This window comes from Rhincodon typus, chromosome 19 (assembly GCF_021869965.1).
Source record: "Rhincodon typus isolate 14 chromosome 19, sRhiTyp1.1, whole genome shotgun sequence".
Classification (NCBI taxonomy): Eukaryota; Metazoa; Chordata; class Chondrichthyes; order Orectolobiformes; family Rhincodontidae; genus Rhincodon; species Rhincodon typus.
The window spans coordinates 19,798,772-19,823,909 of record NC_063350.1 but is presented as its reverse complement, the minus strand read 5'-3'; the positions used below and the strand labels follow the sequence as shown (position 1 = coordinate 19,823,909).

Below are 25,138 nucleotides of genomic sequence, written 5' to 3'. Positions count from 1 at the left end.
CCGAATATATATTTGGTAGAAAGGGAAAGGGTGAAAACTGTGACATTGGACTTTTTATTTGGAAATTGGTGCAATACTAAAAAAAAACTGGGTCTGCCCTAGCAAAACCAGACTTCTAGTCACCCTGTAAAGATAAATCCCCACCACTACCTACCTGCTATCACCGCCCCCCCCCCCTCTATTTATTTCAGAGACCCCTTCCCCTCCCCCATTTCTGAAGAAGGGTCCCGTCAGCTTTCCTGCTCCTCTGATGCTGCCTGGCCTGCTGTGTTCCTCTAGCTCTACACTGTATTATCTCAGACTCCAGCATCGGCAGTTCTTACTATCTCTCTATGAAATAGTTTTACTACCTCAAAAAATGATGAAAACGTATGAAGGTGCAGTTTTTGGACTGGTGATGAAAATGAAAATCTACCTTTAACTCTTAGGTCCTCTTCCCAAGTTTAGCCTGAAACAAGCTAGGCTACCAGACTAGTAGGCCACATCATGCACGTCCACCTCAGTCTAAACACCATTTCCCTGTGAATTATTGGTGAATCACAAGCCGGGTTTGAAATTTAGATATATATGCAGAAAATAAGGGGAGTTAATACCAGGGTATATGAAATGGGATTATGAATGGATAGTCTTCCCTTGTACAAATTCAAATCCTTGGATTTCATCTCAGTTAGCAGTAATTCAGTGATGTTTGTTCATGCATATAATTGCTATCCTACATATAGCTTTGGGGTTCACTTAGTAATACATTGATCACCAAGACTAGAGCTCTTGTGGTGCATTAATAGCATCCCTACTTCTGGGCCAACAGACCTAAATTCAATTCCCTCCTGCTCCATTGGTGTGACAGAGCATATCTAAGCAGGTTGATTAAAAATATCTACAGTCTATCCGTGTTTCCTAATTACAGTCTGTTGCTAGTAATACATATTTCTCTTCTCCTTCCAAACCCTAGTGCAACAATGCAAGCAATATGGATTTTTAAAAAATGAATACTCACTGTGAGTGATTTTATTTTCAAAGGCACATTACAGAACACTGGATAACTAATGAAATTTCATAATAGGACTTCCTGACAAAATGGGATTAGGCAAACACAGTACATTGTTACTGATTAATCATTAATCTCCTTTGTAGTAATGAATAATGTGTGAGCAACGTGAAGAAAGTACTGTATTTAAATGAAAACAAGAGACATTAACACCTCCATAGTTTTTGGTTGATAAAAAGCAACTCCTATACCTCAATTAATTAGCAAACCCTTGAGAACTGGTCTAACTAAACATGATACCATAGCAATTGTCATCAGCCAACAGCATAGGACTAGTTATGAAAATATTAATATCATGATAAAAGGATAAGCACACTATTTGTGGATGTTAATTTCATATTGTTTTGGTTTAATGAGCCTTGGGCCCTGATTTTCACTTGCACACAGAAAGTCTCTGCTGTGGTGAAAATGCTGAACTTTGTACAGGATTGCATTCCCACCCCTGAAGCCAGCCTGGCTCATTTTTAAGGGGTGGATTTGGGGTTGACCCTTGGTTCACGCATGTATGGGCCATTTAAGTGACTAGCTGCCTTCGCTGAAACAGGAATTTGACATCTATGTGATGTGGAATGCAGAGCGTGGTGTGTCAGTCCAAGTGAGAGCAAGTCTGTTTTAAACATACTTCTTTTGGGTAGCCAGGGTAATCCTTTGGAGAGCTGAGGTACATTCTTAGTATTAGTCCTGGGACAACTTGGGAGTGCGGGTCAAGAATCCTTTATGAGGGAGGGTGGGAGTGATTGGATCCTTTTGGAGTGCAAGTCAGGGATACTTTCAGGAGAAGTCAGGTGCCCTTTGAGATAGTTAGCTGAAGAGAATTGTAAGTGAATGGCGCATAAACCTCTTGGAATTGTCAAGACCTGTCAATTTGTCAATAAGGGTCTAGAAGTCTCAAAACGCAGGGTTACCATTACCCAGAAACTGAACTGGACCAGCCTTATAATTATCATGCCTGCTTAACTAGGTCAGAGACTAGGACTTCTGTACTGATAACTCTCCTCCTTTCTCCTCAAAATGTTTCTACCAACTGCAAAGTGCAAGTTAGGAGTGTCGTAGAATAAAATCCCCACTTGTCTGTATGAGTTCCAAGCTCCAACAACAGTGAGGAAGCTCATTACCATCTAGGCCAAAACAGGCCATTTGATTGACCTCTATTCAACAATCAACCTTCAACAATCGCTCCTTCTACCCACAATACACAGTGACAGCACTGTGTACCATCCACAGAACACACTCCAACAACTCACCGAGGATACTTCGAGCCTCCTCCGTAGACCTCCATAGAATCCCTACAGTGTGGAAATAGGCCATTCGGCCCAACAAGTCCACACCGACCCTCCGAAGAGCATCCCACCTGCAGCCAACCCCCTATCCTATCCCTGTAACCCTGCATTTCCTATGGCTAACCTACACATCCCTCAATGCTATGCGCCATTTAGCATGGCCAGTCCATCTTTGGACTGTGGGAGGAAATGGAGCATCTGGCGAAAACACATGTAGACACGGGGATAACATGCGAACTCCACACAGACAGTCACTTAAGATTGGAAGCAAACCTGAGTCCCTGGCACTGTGAGGCTGCAGTGCTAACCACTGAGCCACCGTGCCACCAAATCCACAATCTCTACTGCCTAGAATGACAAGGTCAGCAGATACAAGCCAATCACCATCCAGACTTGAAAATATATTGCTATTTCTTCGCTGCCATTGGATAATCATCCTGGAACCCCCTCTCTAACAGTACTGTTAGTGCACCTACACCACACGAACTGCGTTGGATTAAGAAGACAGATCACCAGTACTATCTCTAAGGAAATTAGGGATTGTCCTTCCTGTAATCTAGTAACCAGAACTGTATACAGAACTCCAGTTCTGCTCTAACCACTGTCTTACATCATTCCAGCATTACATCCCTGTTTCTGTATTCATTACCTCACCTAATGAAAGACAGTATCCCATTAACTACCTGTCCTGCCACCTTCAGGGATCTGCAGACATGCACTCCAAGAACTGTCACTTCTTCTTTCGCTCTCACTATTCTCCCGTTCGCTGAACATTCCCATGCGTTGCCGAGGTTATAATGAAGGATTCTCCTTCTCAACATTTTCCCTCACCTGAGGCTTGGTGCCCCTCAGGTTAAACTACCACCCATCGTCTCTTTTTAATGAGAGAGCAGCCCTCTTGTCCTGTAGGACTATTTGCCTTCACCTTTTGGTTTGTTTGTTTTTCCCAAATTCATAGCCTCACACTTCTCTGGGTTGACTACAATTAGCCACTTTTCCACACACTCAGCCAAACCATTTGTATCATTCTGGAATCAACAACCGTCATTCTTCACTATCAACTGACGACCAATTCCCCACTTACAACTCTTACATTTAAATCTAAATCATCAATAAATACGACAAATAGCGAAGGACCCAATACTGAGCCTGTGGGACATTGCTGCATACCACTTGCCATTTGCAAAAACATCCATGAATCATTACTCTTTGTTTCCTGTCACTCAGCAAATTTTAAATCCAACTGAACATATTCCACTGCATCTCATGGCTTTAATTTTGCTGACTAGCATGCCATGTGCAACCTTTTCAGATACCTCACAAGAATCCAAGTAGATAACATTCCTTGTTACTGCGATGAAAAATTCAATGAAATTTGTAAGAGATAAACATCCCTTAACAAAACCATGCTTACTATCCCTGATTAATCCATGCCTTGCAAAGTAACAGTTAATCCTGTCTTTCTATGTTGGTTCTACTAATTTGCCTACCAACAAGGTCATACCCTTCAATCTATAATTAACTGGCCAATTCCTGCACCCTTTCTGAACAATATTCACAGACCTTCAATAATCTGTATCAAATGAGGATTGGAAAATGATCCTTAGACCATCTATTATTTCTCCCTGGGTTCCTTTAACAGGGTAGAATACAAGTCATCCAGAACTGGTGATTTATCCATCTTCAAGGAGGTGGGCCGTTCCTGGACTGCCCTTCTCAATATGCTTATTTTATATATTTCTCGCTCCCCCCTTTCACTTAGAATTTCTGCACCATCCTACTCCATTGTGAAGACAAAGTAAGAACCCTGCCCATATCTTCCACATCCACGCACAAGTTAACATGTAAACCTTTGATTGTCCCTACCCCTTCCTTAGTCATCCGCTTGTTCATGGATGTACTGTTACTGTCTTTGGATTTTGAATGTACAGGCCAATGCTTTTTCATATCCTCTCTTTCCTAATTTCCTTTGTCCCACTTTAATCATGTACTTCTTGTACTCCTCTAACCTTTTGAAACTATTATGCGTTCTGATATTATCTTAAACTCAATTTGGCTGGTTTATCTCACCCTGAATTTGCTTCTTGATAATCAGTGAATCTAGATTTAGCAATAGCACCCCTTTTCAATATGGGAAATATATCTACCATATGCCCTTAAAATCCCACTTTTGAATGCCTCCTGCTGATTCATTTCTGGCTTGCCTTCAACTGGTTATATCCAGTCCATTTTTGCCATATGATCCCTCAGCTTTGTAAAGTTTGGCTTTCCATAATTTTAAACTTCTATTCTTGTTCTGTCTATGTCCATTTCCATAATAATGCCAAACCTAACTGTGCTTTGATCACTGTCCCCAGAATGGTCACCCATTGCTATTTCACCTATCTGCCCAACTTCATTTCCTGAGTCTAAATCTAGAATTGTGACCTTTCCCAGTGGGCTTGTTACTTGACATAAGGTATTAATCACAAGTTAAATCTCTGTTTACCTAAGTCATTGAACACTTCGGTGAAATGTTTGTTTTTATAAGGATTTGTCCTTGCAATTTCACTGCATTAGATAATTGATTTATTTCAGTGAGAGCATTTTCCCAATAATGGACATAACCAAGAAACTATTAACTTTATTTTCTGTCATGATGGTTCAGGATTAATGCCCATGCTGTAAAATAGCCAAGCTGGTATGAGGTGGGAAGGGTAAAGGATGGTGGGTGGGTGGGAGGTGACCTGCCACTGAATTGGAATACTGGCTCTAAAGGGCCATGGGATGATTGGGGCATAGGCGAGCGTATAGACTATGTGGTACCAAGTGAATTGTGTATAGGGTGGTACAAGAGGACCATGGCCATGGGTACAAGGACATAAATTGAACAGATGTGCATAGGTTGGCATACAGGATATGAGAGATCATGGCAATTGTACATGGGTATAGGCTGATAGAGGGACTTGGGTCATGGGAGGTGAGTAAATAGGCATAGCATGGTACAACGGATATATCGTCCAATAGGGATAGCTGCGGGAGCATAGTTAGGCATTAATAAGACATGGAGATAGAGAGGTGACAGCAGGATCGATGTTTTCTGTTTAGATCTTTATTTTTAAATTTTGTATGCAGTGCCAAAATTCCCAGGCAGACTTTCCATCAGTCTCAGGAGCCAGGCAGCCTCTTCGAGGCCTGAGCCACAATCCAGCCACACCTCTGGACCAAAAATCCAAAGTACCGTTAGCTGTTTATAGGTTGAGATCACGGAAGTGAGATTTCTTCGAACTCTGTGCCCTGACCCAGGGACAAATATCAGGGCTAATGTTTACCTGCACATTTCCGAACAGTCACCATTTTCAGTGAGTTTTGTTGTTTAAACTAACAGTTAAAACCATAAGTGCACATTATAAACCAACTAAATAACTAAAAATGATCTTTCAAATTCTTCATCCCAAATAAGTGTTGAACTGCTATACACACAAAGGTTTTCGCTGTGACTGAAATCTGATAGGAATGCCATGAACATTTACAATTCATCTAATACATATTCAATGTTTTATGCAATATTTATGCTCAAGACACCTTTACCCTCCTGGTGTGGAAAATATGCTACAATTGTAGAATTACATGGAAATTACAAAACAGACTCTTCGACCCAATCACTTCATGCTTCCATTTATTTTCAACATGAGTAACCCTAATCCTGAGTGTCACATGAAGAGTCTTAGACTCGAAGCATCAATTGGCTTAAGTTTACCTGAAACTAATGAGCACTTCCAGCTTTTTTCTGTTGTTCTAAAGTGAGGGTAGATGGTGACATGATGGTAATGTCACTGAAGATGATAATGTCTAGTCGGGACCATGAAACTGTTATTGTAAAACTTCAGCTCGTTCACCAACGTCCTTTACATGTAATTCTTATTTGTCTTCTGAGATGACTCTAGGGGACCAATCCATTCAAGGACAACTAAGGATAGGCAACAAATGCCAGCCTTAGCAGTGATCCCCACATCCCATTGAAAGAACAAAGAAAAATACGTGTTCTCCTCCCACAGCATTTTATTCCCTCTTCCTTCAAATTAACTTATACTTAAGGTGTTTAAGATGTTGTTTCTGGGCTAATTGGTATTGCCTAGTAGACTTACAACCCATATTAAAAATATTTCATCCACTTGCTGCCTTTGATACCTTTTAACCTTATATCCATAAGTTTTTCTCAACAAAGTTCAGAAGTAGTATGTAACAATATGTTCTGAAGCTGGTATCTCTCAGATTACTATATGCAGTTGTACACGGTGTAAACAAGCAATAAACTGAGTTCCATAGGAACCAAGTAACATTGGAGGCAATACAAAAAGAGTTCTCCAAATTGGTTCCTGGAATGAGAAAGTATCCTTTGATATCAGGCTGAGTAAATTGGATCTATTCTGTAAGAATGGTGTTTTAATGGGAAGTGATCTCATTGAAACATGCAAGATTCTGAAGGAACTATCTAAGAGATTGTTTCTCTGGCAAGGAAATTTTAGAAGATGGGGGAGCAGTTTCACATTTGGAGTGCCAGTAAGGACATTATAAGAGATTTTATCATTCAAAGGGTTGTGAATCTTTGTTAATTCTTTACCCCACAGAGTTGTGGATGTTCCATTGGTGAATTTGTTTAAGACTCCAACAAACATTTTTATGGGTGTCTCAGGGAATTGAGGAATATGGGGACTGTGAGGGAAACTTAAAAAAAGTTGAAGCTGATGATCAGCCATAAACATAGTAAATGGCAAAGCTGGCTTAAAAGGCATTTTGTCTAATTGTGCTCCTATTACTGATGTTTTTATGCTTGCTATTGTAACATATTGCACACAGATTTAAAAACATCTGTTTTTCCACTAAATCATGCTTTAGTTAGCAGCTGCTAGCTCTTTTATGGCTTGGCTTTAGACCCACATCTCAGAGTTTAAGTTCAAGACAGACTGGTTGAGAAGAATGCAAAGTCAAAAACTCCTACTTGGTTGCCGTGGAAAGCCGTTCATTGTCTATTAATACCATATATAACTATATGTGGTATTCTGAAAGATACCAGCTTCAGAACATATTGTAATATTGTTAAAAGATTGTTATCTGCATTCTAATGATCTTCTATGTTCGATCTATTTACTTTCTATCAGACTAACTCTGCCCATGCTGCACTATTCATACCATGTAGGAAACAGCTCAGCAATAACACTCTAAGTTTTATCCAGGGTCTTACAGTCTTTACACAACACTGGCTTGTCCATACAATGTAGTTGGACAGAATGCAAATACTCTTCCTGTCTGTGCATCACAAATAAGGTGTTATGGGGGCCGTAGGATCTCATTTTCCTTATTATTTACTAATTGACGAGTGATCCAGAGGCCCATCTGTTGGCTGTTGTGATTTTCTCTGAATCTTCCTTTTGTCTTTTTGTCATACCTATGTGAGCATGATAGATGTTGATAAGATAGACCAAACATGCCTACTTCTTCAGTTTTAGTTTTGTTTTGGGTTTTTCTGTTTACCTAAAGCAGTCTGAAACTTGAAACAGGTTGTTTTTAAGTTGTATGTATTTATTTGGCAACTTTGCAATCTCCTCTTTAAAAATATCCCACTGATGATCAATAGTTTTTTTTTTGCCAATTTGCCTTTCCACCTACCACAGTTAGCTCACTCCTCATATGTCATATTCTAATCTTGTTATTGTACCAGCTGTTACCCTTGCAGCTTTGACCTTGAACCTGAATCTTGCCATTACTGCTCCCAGCTGCTAGTACACATTTCACTCATCTCCCGGGTCTGTTTGATTACATGTAATTTGACTGTGTAACAACTCAGCTTTTGTAGGGATGCAAATATTCTGCTTGTAGAAAATACCTGAGTCAACTGTTTAAAGATGAGCTGTGGTAAAAATTAATCAAGACTACATAGCTGCTTCTTTCCCTGCCCCTTCCTTGAGCATTTATGAATCTATACGGCAGCAATTAACAGCTGCCCAGTATGATACACAAATCTGGCATGTTAGCGCAACTAAGCAGAGCTAAATAACTGAAGGATCATGTTCATGATCTTACGAAAGTGTTTCATCTGAACATGGTATTTGTACTCGTGCATATATCTTTGTAAAATTTTATTAAGCATAGCAATTTCAGAATGACAATCAACATTGTAACAACAAACTTCAGTATGATGAAGCAACAGTCTTGACAATGAAAGATTCTGCATCCAGCATGGAATCCAATTTGCTCAGAGATCTGAGAATTGGTGATGAAGATTATTAAGTTGTGGTGCTTCCAAATTTCTTGCCATTAAAATCAGAAAAATGTGAGTCCATTCCAGGAACGGAGTCTCTCAATTTCAGGGCCTAATTTTGCACTCAGCAATTTTCAAAAATAAAAGATACAAAATTGAGCTCTTTAGTACCACTGATGTCAGTGTTGTTGGAAGTTAACGCTGATATAAATAACAGCTGATCGACTTCCATTGTAGTCCCATGGCACATCATGCTTGGTAGGGCTCAAGTGCAGACTTAAGCACAAACAGTGGGCAGATTGTGATGTGGTTCAGTATCTAATACAGACTTTGGGGCCCAGTCTGCCTGTTAACAGTCTTTTTTAAACACTTGGTGCCAAACGTGTGTTCAGTTGTATAAGAGACCTGTGGCTAGTGTCATTTAAAGTCATAAGCACAAGACTTTCAGATGAAGTATTATTAACTTTCCTCTACTGCTGCAAAGTCAGTGAAAATTTTGGATTATTGGAAGAATTATTGATTTTTGGAGTCAAAGGAATGTGGTGCTGAGGGTTTTTCTAAGAAGTTCAATGGGGTTTGAAGGATCCTGAGCAGAATATTTGCAAAGTTGCAGTCCCCTTGGGCTGCAGCATAACAGCTTTTCTTATGTAGCAGATTAGGGAAGCTTTACAGAGAAAGAGCAGGGCTCTCAACAAAATGCTAACCCACTTAAGGTATTCAGAAAGCATTTCTAACTCAGGCAGAAGCAATGTTTAAAGACTGCTAAAATATACCATAAGGTGTTGTGCCAACTGTGCTAACTCTTCCCAGCAGATCAGTAGAACATGGTGAAGTTGGTATTTCCAGTGCTCAGGAAGATCACAGTGCCCTCCTTGTAGACCTTGTTATGGTCCCAGCTGACATCAGTTCCCAGACTGAAATATGGTTGATAGATCATGTTGTTTTGATTGTAATGGTCTCTCACTGAAACTTAAACAGGCAATGTTGCAGATTTGTTTTTAAAACACAAGTTGATTAAACAAGATTAATGAAGATAAAATAGAATAAACCAGACTATTTGCTTATCACACAAACTGAAAGATTCTGAATCTCACAGTGAAATATAATCCTATTAATCCCAAAACATTTCTTTACATATCTCAAAAACATCCCTGTATGGTAGCCAAAAACACCTCTTATCTCGTAAATGCACTAGAAAATCCATTCGTCTAACACCTCAATGTATGTAATTTGACTTCAAATCCCAGGCTGGAAAATCTGAGAGCTCTCTTCTTGGAGCTATCACGTACCTGGGTTTAAATGTACTCGGGTTTTTGCAAACCCATTTGGTCTGGAACTGTTACTAATTCCTTCCTCTAATGTTACCTAGTGCCAGTAAATCTAAGTATCTTCTCCATTTGTCAGGACAACTTTACACAGGACAGCTTCTGCAGAACTGTCCAAAACTGAAAGCAAATCTAAAAAATCTCTCCTCTCTCTAAACTACGGGTGTTTCCCCTGAGCATAAAAGAAAAACCCAATCTAGAAATCAAACACTGGTATTCTCAGCCATGATAACAACAGTCTGAGCTCACTTGGCACCAAGCATAGATCTCATGGTCTCTGTCTCAGTCTCCAGTGCATTTCTCAGACTTTGTGTGGTTTGTGCCTTTGTTACACAGGAAGCCAAGACATTGATCACCAATGCAGGATCACACCCGGGAACACAAATGTTTTCATGGAGTTAACCACCATTTCCACACTGAAAAGAATGATTTCAATTTGGAGGTGGATTCCAACATAAAAGAGACTCAGTAATCCCAATTCTCTGTCTTCTGTGTGTCAACTGATCCTCAATCCATTAGCCCCCAATGCCATTAGCTCCTTTCGTGTGCAATAACCTTTACATGACACCTTACTGAATATCTTTTGGATATAAGGGACCAAGGCTCCTCTGGGATTTTGACCTGGGATATTTTGTATATTTATTCATTAGATAACCCAAATCAAGAATCATACCTCTAGCCTGAAGAACCAGCTGCTGATTGCAGTGATCTTACACACAGCTGCTGAAATGTTTCATAGCATTGTTCATTCCAGGGAGCTTAAGGAGATGTATCTGTGCCTATGCCTTGCCAGTGCACTCATTCTCCCACCTGTTATGTATGTCCTTGTGCTGCAAGAGGAAGTAAAGAATGCCAATGAGTTTGTTGCAAAGTTATTGAGCAGTGTGCCCTGTGATCTCTGAATAGCTGAAAAATGTGGAAGCTGTGACATCTGAGTATGTGACTTGCAGCCTTAGTAAGTGTGTGATGGTAAGGTGGAGCTTATGAATGATAGGCATGAGTCCTGATTGCTAGAGTTTGTTGATGGAGCATGGTGCATTAGGGGAAATAAAGCATGGTTTCTAGATGTGACAATCACTTTAGCTGTTAACTTTCAAAGTCAATAGCCTGGAACAAAGATATGGATGACCCAGATGAGTGGAATGAAGTTTGTACTAGGGTGGTCTGCAAATTAAGATAAATCCAATTGATACAGGTTTTCAGACTACAACGGCCACACTGTTGTTTCTGTTCATGTGATTGTGTATGCTAGCTGACTATGTTCAGAAAGTATGATCATAGATTAATATGACAAGCAATGGTACAGGAATGCCGAAATGCTGTGAGTAGCATCCTCATTGTACCAAGAATGAGTCGCAAAACTGATATGGATGGAAGTGATTTGCTTAGCAATCTGTCATTTGAAGAAACTTTGAGTGCAGTTATGAAAGTGCTTTTGAAGCAGACCTTTTGATTTAATCCTGTAGAGAGATAAAAGGAAAAAAAATTACATGGCCATAGAGTAATAGCAGAGGTATGGGGTAAATTAAATAGCTCTTTCAAAGAGGTGCCATGTCATAACAGGCCAAATTTCCTTTCTTCTGTGAGTCATGTTCAAAGAAATTGCAATTTTCTAGCTGACAAAATGTGCAAATTCAATAGTTGGTCATAATTTCCTTTAAAAAATATTTTTCTGAGATTTCTTAATGGATAAATTCAAAATTTGGTTTGAAAATTGATCGTAATTAATTATGTTCTTAAACTACAAGCTGAGCACTGAGTTACAGAGAGTCCTGTAAATAGGCTGAAACCTTTTTTGTGCAAAGCATAGTCTACTGGGAATAGCATTCATGAATATTGTTGGTTCCTTAAAGCCCTGAATACTAAGGAAATAAAAGAAAAAGATTTTGATGATTTATTTACAGATCTGATGGTTAAAACTTGTCTTTTATCCTGGATACAAGCATTTAATAAAGCTTCAAACATTCTCATGACAGGAGACTGATATTTACAGTGCAGCATATAGGCAAAAAATAGACTTACAAAATAAAAGGTTAGTAATTATAAAGTAGTCACTGGGCTCATAATCATTATCACAAAGTTCTTGCATTTGACAAATTTAATTGGAACCTTGAAATTATATTAAAACAACAGGATTTTTCCTTTATGTTGCTTGTGTAGAAGTAGCTCATTATCAAGACTATTGATAGTCTTCTGCAGTGATGATGTTGTGAATTCATGTAATAGCAGAGTGCAAATAATCGCTGTCATCGTGAACGTTCTCAGGTATGTTATGATAGGTCCAGTAATAGAAAAAACAGTTTGAATGCTGTCATAAAAGAAAGTTAAAAATCATCTGTACATGCTATTACAATGTGAAAATAATTTCCTTAGGACAACATTATGCTGTTACTTTTTCATTACAATTGAAATAAATGAAGTGGAAAAGCTTCTGGTCTAATGAAGAGTACTCTATCTTGAGCAGGTCCCTTTTCACGAAGACTGGAGCAGCACTCTTTCACGTGGAAAAGTGGGAGAAATTCCCTGCCGGCGAATGCGTAGTGGAAGCTATATAAAGGCAATGGGAGATGACGACAGCGAGGATTCTGAAATGAGCCCCAAGCCATCCCCAAAGACTGCAGCAAGACGTCAAAGTTATCTCAAAGCCACACAACAATCACTCAGTGAGCAGATCAGTCAGCGGAAGTAAGTGTCTCTATTCATTTCTTCTGTGCATCCTGTTGTTTTGATGCAGAAGATGCATTGTTTTTATTTTATACTAGATAGTGTTTCAGTATTGTGGCTTTCATATTCCTTTTGGGAATCACTAAATTATTAAATATTCTTTGTAATTTGGGATTTGTGAACTACTAATGGTTGGCTCAGGAAATTGTCTGTTAATAACAATGAGAAATTGATCTTGTTTTAACAAAACACATTCAGCGGAAGCAAGATTTTATTCATTCTATGATTTTTTTTGTAATGGAATTCACAAACAAATTTATTATTTGTCAGTTCAAATAAATCAAGATCTGTCCTTTCCATCAGTAAATTTCAATTGCAAACCAGCTCAGAAATAGAGAATTAAAGTTACACCTTCCAGGGCATGTCTCACCTTGCTGGCCATTTAAAATGTTTCAGCAGACAATGAATACTGTGTACTATTTCCATTGTGACAGCTGTAACATTGATTTTTTTTTTAAATGCATTGAGCAGCCCAGATCCAAGCCCAGCATATGACTCGCATGCGTGGCATGACATGACAGTGTAAGTTGCTGCCATAGAGTTTCCAATATTTTTGATAACAACTGGAAATAAAAATCAGTTACACACATGCATATGTGTGCGCGCGCGCACACACACACACGCACACAAACACACACGCACACATGAGCATGAACATTCTAATTATTAACATGGTCCATTGTATTAGCTCCAAATATTAAAATGCAATGATTGAATTATTTACTTAACAATTCCCTTTCATACCAACTCAAAGCACAGAGAAACGGGGACATTGAAATGGGTTTTGTGAAGCTGCTAATACTTTTATTTTAAATATCAGGATGTGAAAACATCCATTATCAGCAGTCATCCACCTCGTATGCTCTGCATAGAGGCAGTCCCTTGCCTCATTATCTGCTTTGTCTTGAGCTACTTTCAGTGGTGCTTTACCATAGGATTCCATTTTCAAATGCAGGATGAGGAGGCAGGTTTGTAGTCTATCTCAGCTGGGACAGGAATCATACCCATGCTGTTGATGTTATTCTGGACCATACATTAGCCATCTAGCTTACTCACCTGACTAGTTTCCCATTATCGATCCTGTCACTTTTACTCATTGTATTTTTCTGAACCTGCCAACAAATCAACATAGTTAAATCTCACAACATAGCACAATGATTGAATGGTGAAACAATTCTACAAATATGCTGGCTAAAAAACACAATCAAGTTCTATCTAAAATGTCACAACATTGTAAGAAATTAATGCTTCACTGTGTTTATGATCGAGTGGAGAATTATAAATTGATATAAAGGTTGTACCACCAGAGCTCCTTTAACGATATTTCAGGGCAAATTAAATCATTTTTATTGACACTTAAAAGGCTATTAAAACATACAACTCAAGAATTGTACAAACAAAGTGAAGCTTTAAAGATGTATCCCCCTTGTGAGAATTTTTTTTGTAATTTACTTCACACCCACATTCCATTGGTTGCCAATGATATTCTCACATAATTGGAAATTGGCTTTCATAACTAAGATCCTTTGGTTCCAAGAAAAATCAATGTTACAAATTGAGGCCTCCTGTAAAACTGAGCCTAGAGAATTGGACACTCAGTGCCTGCTTTCCAGGTACGCACCATCCTCCTGAGCCCCCAATCTGGTGGATAGTAAGGAATCCCCAGCCAGAAAATGCTAGCCACCATACAGAATAGGGTAGATGCCTTGGCAGCATGAATGCATGTTAGGAACATTTAAAGGTGAGACAATTCATTTCAAATTAGATTCTTTTGTAATCGTTTGTTTTCCAAATAACTCCACACTTCATTCACCATGTCATAGAGTCATAGAGATGTACAGTACGGAAACAGACCCTTCAGTCCAACTTTTCCATGCCAACCAGATATCCAAAATTAATCTAATCCCATGTGCCAGCATTTTGCCCATATCCCTCTAAACCCTTCCTATTCGTAGACCCATCCAGATGCCTTTTCAATGTTGTAGTTCTACCAGCTTCCACCAACTTCTTTGGCCGTTCGTTCCATACACGCACCACTCTGTGTGAAAAAGTTGCCCCTTAGGCCCCTTTTAAATCTTTCACCTCTCACCTTAAACTTATGCCCTCCAGTTTTGGACTGCACTAACCTTGAATATTCAAGCTGTCCATGCCCCTCATGATTTTATAAACCTCTTTAAGGCCACCCCTCAGCCTCCAATGCTCCAGTGAAAATAGCCCCACCCTATTCAGCCTTTCCCAATAGCTCAAACCCTCCAACCCTTGCAATATCCCTGTAAATTTTTTTCTGGACCCTTTCAAATTTGACAACCTAGCAACACACAGTAATTCATAATAACCTGAGCACTTGGAGAGGAAATCATTTTTACTAATTTTCCAAATTCATTCAAATTTAAATTGCTTAGCTAAATTTAAATAGATTTCATTTTTATTTTATATTTAGTTCAGAGTTCTTCCCAAGTAATACTACATTTTCTAGTCTTGTCGCTTTAAGTCCTAACATATTGAATACATGTTGAGATAGGTCACCCTCAATTGCAACTTCTAGATTGCACTTCCAATGCACTGTCTGCTCAAGTGTTTCACTTGAATCCTGCTCCCCTAGCATTTCATGTAAACCTAATTCTGAATCTAGGTTGCTAGTAGCCTACCTAAGAGATAATGTTCTGAAAAACTACACCTTCAATAACACAAATCCCCATATGGAACTTTAAACCTTGCTGTCAAAGATATGACTAATTTCCTGGAAACTACATCATATATGTATCTGGACATATTTACTTTAATAACTCAAGTCATCTTTTTTGCAATTTAAATATACCAACTTTGAGTTCAGAGCTCTGAATATTAAAGGCAACCAGAGGATCAAAACCATAGGGACTAAAGCCAAACTGGCACTTCATCTATTAATCTGAAGTGCTAGTTTTGTGCCAACAGATAGCAATAAATAGCTATGTTTATTCAATTCATGAAGTTATGACACACACTGGAGTATTAATCTTTGTGTCAATTCCTCCTGTTACAGAAGGCACAATTGTGGTTACTTTGAATTTGAAAACTTGACATTTGTTGCAATGTCGTTTAAATCTTTGGTCTTTTGGATGAGACATTATATCGAGGTCCACTGAGGTAAAAGATCTATGGCAATATTTTGAAGCAAAGCAGGAGAGTTATCTCTTGTGTCCTGGCCAGAATTTGTCCCTCAGTCAGAATCACAAAAAAACAGATCATCTGCTCATTATCATATTGCTGCTTGTGGGAGATTGCTGTGCAAGTATTGGCTTCAGTGTTTGCTCCAAACAACAGTGCCAAACTTCAGAAGTACTTCATTAGATGAAAAGCACTTTTAGGCATCCAGAGATAGTGACAGGTGCTATGTAATTGCATGCCTTAATTTTCAAATGTATTTGAAGCATCCTGAATTTAAAAGGAATTTCAGATATAACACTTCCTTATTTTGTGCTTCTTCTGCGCACAAATGTCTTTCAGACTACACTGCAGATCCAACAACAGAAAAAGCCAGGACTGTGTTGCTTGGCAATCCAATAGGAAATTGTCCCTAATAGGACAATGTCAGCTCAACTCAATCACAATTAGTCACGTCTCACAACCCAGACAATCATGCCTTATGGCTCCTTTGCAAGTCTGTGAATGACCACTGAGAAACTGCAGAGGATATCCTGGAGTCTGGATGGGAACACCTCCCTCATTTTTTTTAAAGAGACTGTAAAATCCTGATATTGATGAAACCATTTGCGTAGACTAACCTTAATTATCAACTGGGCACCAGTATAGCACGCACATCAATAGGATGAAAATTTCACTCTCACTCAAGTTTGCTTGACTTTCTGATTTGTTCACAATTAAAAACTCTCAATTTAATGCTTAATTGTCTATGGTAATAGTTTTGCATCACATGTACAAGAGTGAATTGGGCAATGTTAAATATCCTTTGGTTAGATTGACAAGCATTCCACAACCTTGTATTCAATATTTCCCTATGGTCTATTGATGGTTACATGAAATCTCACCCTTCATGTCAGATAATTCTTTATTCCCTTCTAAAAAGAGTCAACACAGGAAAAGCACATTTCGTAGGTCAAGAACATGCTTTAAGTCATACTGCCAAAATTGGAAAAACCTTAATGCTAGTAAATATTATTGTGCAAATTCAGCATATTTCTGGCATTTTTTCATAAGTGAGCCAAAATCCAACTAGATTATGAATCAGTTTGAGGATTTTGTTTCATTACAAAACCTGGAAGTTTGAACTGCACAATGATCAGCCTTTTTGTGAAGTTTTTCCTATTCCTGGTCCTGAATGAACTTCTCAACTTTTACACCCTCTTCCACTATTGTATCAGTTCACTTTGGATTTACTTTACTATAAACGTCTGACAATACTATAACTTCATGGTTGCCTGTTTTTAAAGTAGACACAATTGTTTGTTAATTCATCATATTCTTCAATCAATTTTTAAAATTTTCTTTGAATAATTATTAATTCGCTTCAGAATACAGCTGGCCCAACTCTCCAAAACCATGCCTCTCAGTCAACTGCAGTGATAACATAATAACAAGCATCTGACTTTATCCAACATGTGAGGAAATGGAGTTGGGCTGTAGGCAACTGGGAATTGTATGGCTGTGTGAATACAAGTTGTCAATATTTGAAACACAGAGAGCTCAGGAAGGTAATAAGCGCATTATACCTATTTGCTTTCTAATAATGATCTATCCTTGGCTTCCTTCTATTTCTTGATTACGTGCTGTCCCTAGGTAATCTCATCCAATTACACATAGCATCAGTTTACAAAGATACTTAAGAGAATAACCTGCAGTAGTTTCTCTCTTGTTCCTGAATCATTACTTCTGGATTCTCCCATGGATCTATGCTTGGCCTTCTCCTCCACATTTCTCATCTACTTCCTCCTCCCAATGGCAGCATCTGAGTACAAAGCAGGTTTCATATGTGGGCTGATCGCATTCGTCTCTGGTTCATTGCCAACAATATAGATACCTCCCAACTCCCTCATTGTCACACTGCTTGTCTGGCATCCAACACTGGATTAGCAGAAATTTCCTCCAGCTAAATGTTAGGAAGATTGAAGTCGTTGTCTTTGGTCCCCACCATGAACTTTGTTCCCTGGCAACCACTTTGATCTCTCACCCTGACAACTCTCTGAAGTTGAGTCAGACCATTCCTGACATTAATGTCATGTTTGACCCTGAGATGAATTTCCACCCACATATCTACAACAACACAAAGCTGCCTATTTTCACCTCTGTAATGTCTCCCTGCCTCAGACAATCTAGTGTGGGGCCCCTCTTATCTTAGCTACCTATAGATTTATTTACATTCTCTTTTGGTCAGAATCCCACCTTCCAACTTCAGTAAACTTGAGCTTCTGAAATTTCTACTGTGCGTATAATCTGGTTTGTACCAAATTTTGTTTAACTATCACACTTGTGCTTGCTGTCTTCCATTAGCTCCCAGTAAGATATTGGTCCCATTTTCCAGTCCTCATCCTTACTTCCAAATCCCTTCATGGCCTCATCCTACTGTATCTCTGTAATCTCCTCCAGCCCCACAAGATTTTGTGATCCTTGAAATTTTCCAATTCTAGCATCCTGCACATCTCTGTTTGTAGTCATCTGAAATTCCCTCTCTTATCTTCCCCAACACTGCACTTGACTCTTCCCATTTAGGGGTTGTTCTTGAAAGAAGGAGGCAATGGCATAGTGGTGATGTCACTGGTGGCCCTTGAGAACCCCAGGTCAATGTTATCAGGAAGTGGATTTGAATGCTACCATGGCAGATGATGAAATTTGAATTCAATAAAATCTGGAATACGGAGCTGGCTTAATGACAACCATGTAACCATTGTCGATTGTAGTAAAAACCCATCTGGTTTACTAATGTCCTTTAGGGAAGGACATCGTCACCTAGTCTGGCTGGCATGTGACTCCACACCACAGCCGTGTGGTTGACTCTGAACTGCGTAGCCAGTCATGCCCATATCCTGTGAACAAATAATGAAAAAAAAATCCTTTTTGACCAAAGCTTTGATCATCAATCCTGAATCCTCCTTACGTGGTTCAAAATCTTTATTGATAATAGCCTTGTAAATCACCTTACTACATTTTGTTAAATTAAATATGCTACATAAATACACATTATAGTTGTTGTCAATTTCCTTAAAATATCATTTAATCAGGTTGGGTTCTCATTAGTCACTTGGAAATAATGGACCAAGTCTCCAGTTTCCAGATCACCAACTACTGAGCACACATCCAAAGATGCACATTGTCATCCTTTGGAAATCCTGATATACAGACACACATGGGAATTACCGGGGAAGTTTCAATTTCCATTGAGCAATTCTACTGTTTTCTGGGACCCTCTGTTCATATCCCCAATCTTGAGCTGGAGTTGGGGACTACGGACAGTTCTGTGGTATCTAGCTGAGTATGATAGAATAGAATCCAGTCTAATATCTAGATTCGTACATAACTGACCAACACACAACCCTGCCCCACTCAGTCAGGCTCCTGAGAGTCCACACTCTGATTGAACGTCCCCTGACCATCTGACTACCTACCACCCCCCTATCCACTTACCAACTTGGCTACATACTCACCCCAACCACTTAGAAACCTCACCCACTTTCAGATCTAACCACTTAACCAACTGTTCACTTCATCCATCTCCCTCCCTGCCCATTAACAACTTTAACTCACTTATCCATTCACTCATCCAGTTACTAACGTTGAGACTGGACATATAAATTTGCCTTATGGCAGCTTGTGTCCAGTGTTCACTGATTTTACTCCACTATGACAGAGCTCCCTAAAAGGATGCTGCACTGCAAATTCAAGCTTAGAAGACTGTGGTAGAAATGCCCAGCAGCGTCAAGTTGGGAATTTATGAATACTGTCACAATCCAACAAGAAACCATCTTTAGCTGCTTCATCAATGACCTTCTCTCCATCATACGGTCAGAATGTTCACTGATGATTGAACAACAATCAGCATCATTCACAAATCCTCAGATCCTGAAGCAGTCCATGTCCAAATGCAGAAAGACCTGGATAATATCCAGCTTTTGGCTGATAAGAGGCAAATGACATTCACGCCACACAATTGCCAGGCAATAACCAACTCCAAGAAGAGAAGCAAAACATTGTTCCTTAATATTCAATGGCATTACCATCACTGAATGCCCCAATATCAATATCCTTAGGGTCACCATTGACCAAAAACTGAACAGGACTACAATATAAATATAGTAGTAATGAGAGTAGGTCTGAAGCTGGGAATACTGCAGTGTGTGACTCACCTCCTGATTCCCCAAAGCCTGTCCACCATCTACAAGGCACAAGTTAGGAGTGTGGTACTTGCCTGGATGGGTGCAGCTCCAACAACACTCAGAAAGCTCAACACCATCAAGTAGAAAGCAGCCCACTTGATTGGCACCACAACTGCAAATATTCACTCCCTCCACCACAAACCCTCAGCAACAGCATCTACAAGCTGCACTGCAAAAATGCCTTAGACAGCACTTTCCAAACATGCAACCATTACCATTTGAATGACAAGGGCAGCAAAGACATTTGATACGTACATACCACCACCTGCAAGTTCCCCTCCAAGCCACTCACCATCATGACTGGGAAATCACCATTTCCCTGGTGTCATTGGGTTAAAATCCTGGAACTTCTTCTTTTCAGCATTGTGAATACACCTATACCAAATGCACTGTAGCAATTGAAGAAGGCAGCTCACCACCACCTTCTAGGGATGGGAAAGAAATGTTGGCCCAGCCAGCAATGTCTACATCCTGTGAGTGAATGTATAAATCATTGCCAATGCTCGGAACATCCAGTTATTATTTTACAGTGCATTATAAAAAAAACCTGAACTCTACAACAAAAGATTACCATTAAACTTTGGAATTTGTTTGTATTATAGAAAAATGCGCAAAGCTGCTGGAAAAATTAATACCCTAACTAGACATTAAGAATAATGGAGTTGCGCAGCCACTGTCCTGGCTGTAAGAGGTATTGCCACCTGCTGGTTGTTATATTTCTAACAAGTATGCAGCCTACAAAGAACGAAGAGTATTCAAAATACAGTCTCTTCAATACTCTGTGTATCTGAAGCAGAACACCATTCCATTACAGTTCAATAAAGGATAACATCCCGTTAGCATTTTTTAAAATTATTTGATGTATCTACACAGGAACATCTTGTGACGAATGTGCCAGAATACCTTAGATCCCTCACACCTCAGTACTCTACGGTTGTTCTCTGTTTAAATAATCCTCTCCTTCTTCTTATTCCTCTTGCCCAGGTGAACTATTTTACATTTTCTAAAGAAGGACTTTAAATGTAACTCTATTTTCTCTGTTTTGCTGCAAGACCTGCTGTGTTTCTCAAGGAATTTCTCAATATACTTGTTACTTTATATTTTTACACATCATACTCGATCTACCAGACTTTTGCTCGTTCGTATAACTCATCTGCAATTTTATGTCCTCTTCTCAAGACACTTTCCTATTTATCTTTGCATCCTCTGCAAATTCAGGTTCTATGCCTTCACTCCCTTCATCTCTAAGTCATTGACACAAATCGTAAAATGTTAAGGAACCAATACAGGCTCCTGTGGGATCCCAATTGTCATATCCTGCCAATCAGACAAAGACTCATTTATGCGTATTCTCTGTTTCCTGCCAGCAACCAATCTTCTGTCCATTCTAATCTACAGCATGAGCTCTTACTTTGTGCAATAATCTTTCGAGTTGCCTTGTCAAATGCTTTCTGGAATCCAGTACAATTTTTCAATAAGTTTCCATTAATCCACGGTATCTATTGCTTCTTTAAAGAACACCAATAAATTGGTTAAACATTACTTCCTTTTCATAAAGCCATGCTGACTGTTCCCAATTGCTTACAGTTTTTCTAACTGTACAACTGTAACCACTTTGATGATTGATTTCACACTTTCCCACAACGGACACAAAAACAAAAATTGCTGGAAAAGCTCAGCAGGTCTGGCAGTATCTGTGGATAGAAATCAGAGTTAACATTTCGGGTCGAGTGACCCTTCCTTAGAACAGATATCAAGTTAACTGGCCTAAAATTCCCTGTTTTCTACATCCCTCCTTTATTGAATAGAAGGATAATATTTACTACTTTACAATGCGATGACTGTTAGGGATTTTGAAAAATTTCATCCATCACGTAGAGTCATAGAGTTCTTTGGCATGGAAACAGATCCTTTGGTTCAACTAGTCCAGGCTGACCAGATACCCTAAATTAATCTAGTCCTATTTGCCATATTTGGCCCATATCCCTCTAAACCCTTCCTATTCATATAACCATCCAGATGCTTTTTAAATGTAATTGTACCAGTCTCCACCACTTCCTCTCGCAGCTCATGCCATACACACACTACCCTCTGCGTGAAAAAGTTATTCCGTAGGTCCCTTTTAAATCTTTCCCCTCTCACCTTAAACCTACGCCCTCCAGGTTTGGACTCTCATACCCTGGGGAAAAGACCTTGGCTATTCACCCTATCTATGCCCCTCATGATTTTGTAAACTTCTATAAGATCACCCCTCAACCTATTCAGCCTCTCCCTATAGTTCAAACCCACCAACCCTGGCAACTTCCTTGTAAATCTTTTCTGACGCCTTTCAATCTAGAACCTTATTAGCCCTCTCTTTTAAGATGCTAGGAAGAAATCCATCCAGATCTGAGGATTGGTCAGACTGCAGTTCCATCAGTTTGCCCAGTACCACTTCTTTGGTGATTGCAATTTCACCAAGATCCTCTCTTCCTTTCACCTCCCAGTTTCCAGCAAAACCTTTTGGTATTCTCTGCAGTGAAGACAGATAAAAATATTTATTCATTTTGTCTACCATCTCCTCATTATCCACCATTAACTCCCCATTTTCACTCCCTAAAGGACCATCATTCACGTAGTTCGTCTTTTCCTTCTCAGATATCTGTGGATTCTTTTGTTATGTGTTTCTACACTTTTAACTGACATCATCTCATACTCTAATTTCTTTATTCTGATATAAAACTATAAGATATAGGACCAGAATTAAGCTATTCAGCCCATCAAGCCTGCTCTGCCATTCCATCATGGCTGATATGTTTCTTAATTCTATTCTCCTGCCTTCTCTCCGTAACCTTGATCCTCTTAATAATCAAGAAGTTACCTATCTCTGTCTTAAGTACACTCAATGACTTGACCTCCACAGCCTCCTATGGTAATGAGTTCCACAGATTAACCACCCTCTGAAGAAATTCTTCCTCAACAACAACTACAGAAACAGAAATAACTGGAAAAACTCAGCAGGTGTAGCAGCATATGTGGAGAGAAAACAGTGTTAATGTTTCAGGTTCAGTGACCCTTCTTCAGAAATTCCTCCTCATCTCAGTTCTAAAGGGTCATTCCTTCACACTGAGGCTGTGCCCTTAGCTCCATGTGTCCCCTACTAGTGGAAATTTCTTTTTCATGTCCACTCTATCCAGTCCTCTCAGTATTCTGTAAGTTTCAATCAGATCCCCTCTCACTCTTCTAAAATCCAGAGAGTACAGACTCAGAGTCCTCAACCACTCCTTATATGCTAAGTCCTTCATCCCCAGGATCATTCTTGTAAACCTCTTCTGGAACCCCTCCTTCCTTAAGATATGGGGCCCAAAATTGCTCTCAATATTCCAAATATGGTCTGATTAAACTTTGGGTCATTCGCTGTCACATATTTTTTGATATTCTGATCATTCATCTGACTTGCCACTCATCTTTGAACAATTATATGCTTATTTCTTTAGTTTGATGATTTCCTTAACTACTTAGTTAATCACAGATGGTGGGGGTCCTGCCCTTGGAATTTTTCTTCATAGTAAGACTATATTCTGAAATGTCAACTTAAATTTTAACCACTCCTTCTCTGTTGAGCAATCTCTTAGCCTACTATGCCAGTTTACTTCTGCTAGCTTAGCTTTCTTGTCTACATTGTTGTCCTTATATAAGTTCAAAGTATTAATCTTAGGTACAGTATTCTCTCTTTCATACTGGATGTAAAACTCAACCATACTGTGGCCGCTGCCAGGTCGATGTGCCTAGAGGTCCATAACTAATACTGTCTCATTACACAATACCAATTCCAATATAACCTGTTTTCTGGTTGGTTCCAGAACATGTTACCCTAAGAAACTATCTCAAAAACATTCTATTAACTCCTCATCCAGGCTATCATTGCTAGTCTGTTTTTTTGTCCCAATAGTAATTACAGTTGCTTTATCATTAGCATCTAATATTTCTTTTTGTATACACTATCCCACATTGTGTTTGCAGTTAGGGGGCTAGTAGACCACTCTAACTTGTGACCAATTTTCCAAATCTCCACTCAAACTAATTCAATAAATGATCTCCTGAATCAAGGTCACTTTTAACTAGCACACTAATGCTTTATTAAATCAAGGATGCTACCTCTCCATTTTTAACAAGCTTCCTATTCTTCTTGCATAATATATACTCCTAAATGTTCGGGACCCAATCGTTTTCATTGCACAGATCACATTTATTTACTTCAGTATGTACTATCAATTTGTTTACTTTGTTATGAATGCTACATGCATTCAAATGCAGGGCTTTTAGTTCTCTATTTCTGTCATCTTTGTAGTATCTAGTTTTAACAGTTTGTGCATTCTTAAGATTTTTTTCTCTCTGTTGCTTCCTGCCATTCTCTGACCGATAGTGTATACAATACCCAAAGGGAGGTCTCATCAAGGTTCTACACATCACAGCACCATCTTTACTCCTGTACACAAATCCTACTGTGATAAAGGTCATCATACCATTTAATTGCTTGCTGTTCCTGCGTGCTAACCTTGAGTGACTCTTGACCAAGAACACTTTGGACACCCACATTTGCCATACTTTCAACATTTAAGAAATATCTGCCTTTTTGTTTTTTTCTCTATTAAAGGGAATAACTTCATACCTATTCACATTATATTCCACCTACCAGGTTATAGCCCATTCACATAGCCTGGCCAAGTCATCTTAAAGCTTCCTTGTATCTTCCTCACAGTCTGTATTCCCACACAGTTTGGTGTGATCAGCAAATTTAGAAATATTATAATTGGTCACTACACCCAAGTCATTCAAATAGATTGTGAACAAGTATGGACCGATCACTGACTCTTGCAGTAGCCCATTAATAACAGTCTGCCACCCTAACAATGATCTGTTTATTCCTACTTACTGATTTCTGTCTATTAACCAGTTTTCAAACCATATTAGTACCTTTTCCCCGAATCACGTGCTCTAATTTTATTTACTAACCTCGTGTGTGGAACCTTACCAAAAGCCTTCTGAAAATCCACATACACCACACCCACTGGTTCCCCTTTAGTAATGCTACAAATAATAACTTCAAAGAAGTTTCTCAAACATGATATTTTGTTCATATAATCCACATTGACTGTACCCAATTTTACCAT

The 25,138-nt window shown here is 39.1% G+C and overlaps 1 protein-coding gene across 2 annotated transcripts in view; it reads left to right on the top strand.

Moving 5' to 3' along the window:
- Positions 1 to 25,138, top strand: part of LOC109934040 (disks large-associated protein 4-like) — a 195,392-nt gene that overhangs the window by 40,650 nt on the left and 129,604 nt on the right. Inside the window, exon 6 of one of the 2 annotated variants that reach the window (XM_048608422.1) lies at positions 12,405 to 12,579. In XM_048608422.1, coding sequence (XP_048464379.1) covers positions 12,405 to 12,579 — 175 coding nt within the window. Of the gene's footprint in view, positions 1 to 12,358; positions 12,580 to 25,138 lie in introns of both variants that reach the window. The other variant, XM_048608421.1, reaches the window with a different exon arrangement.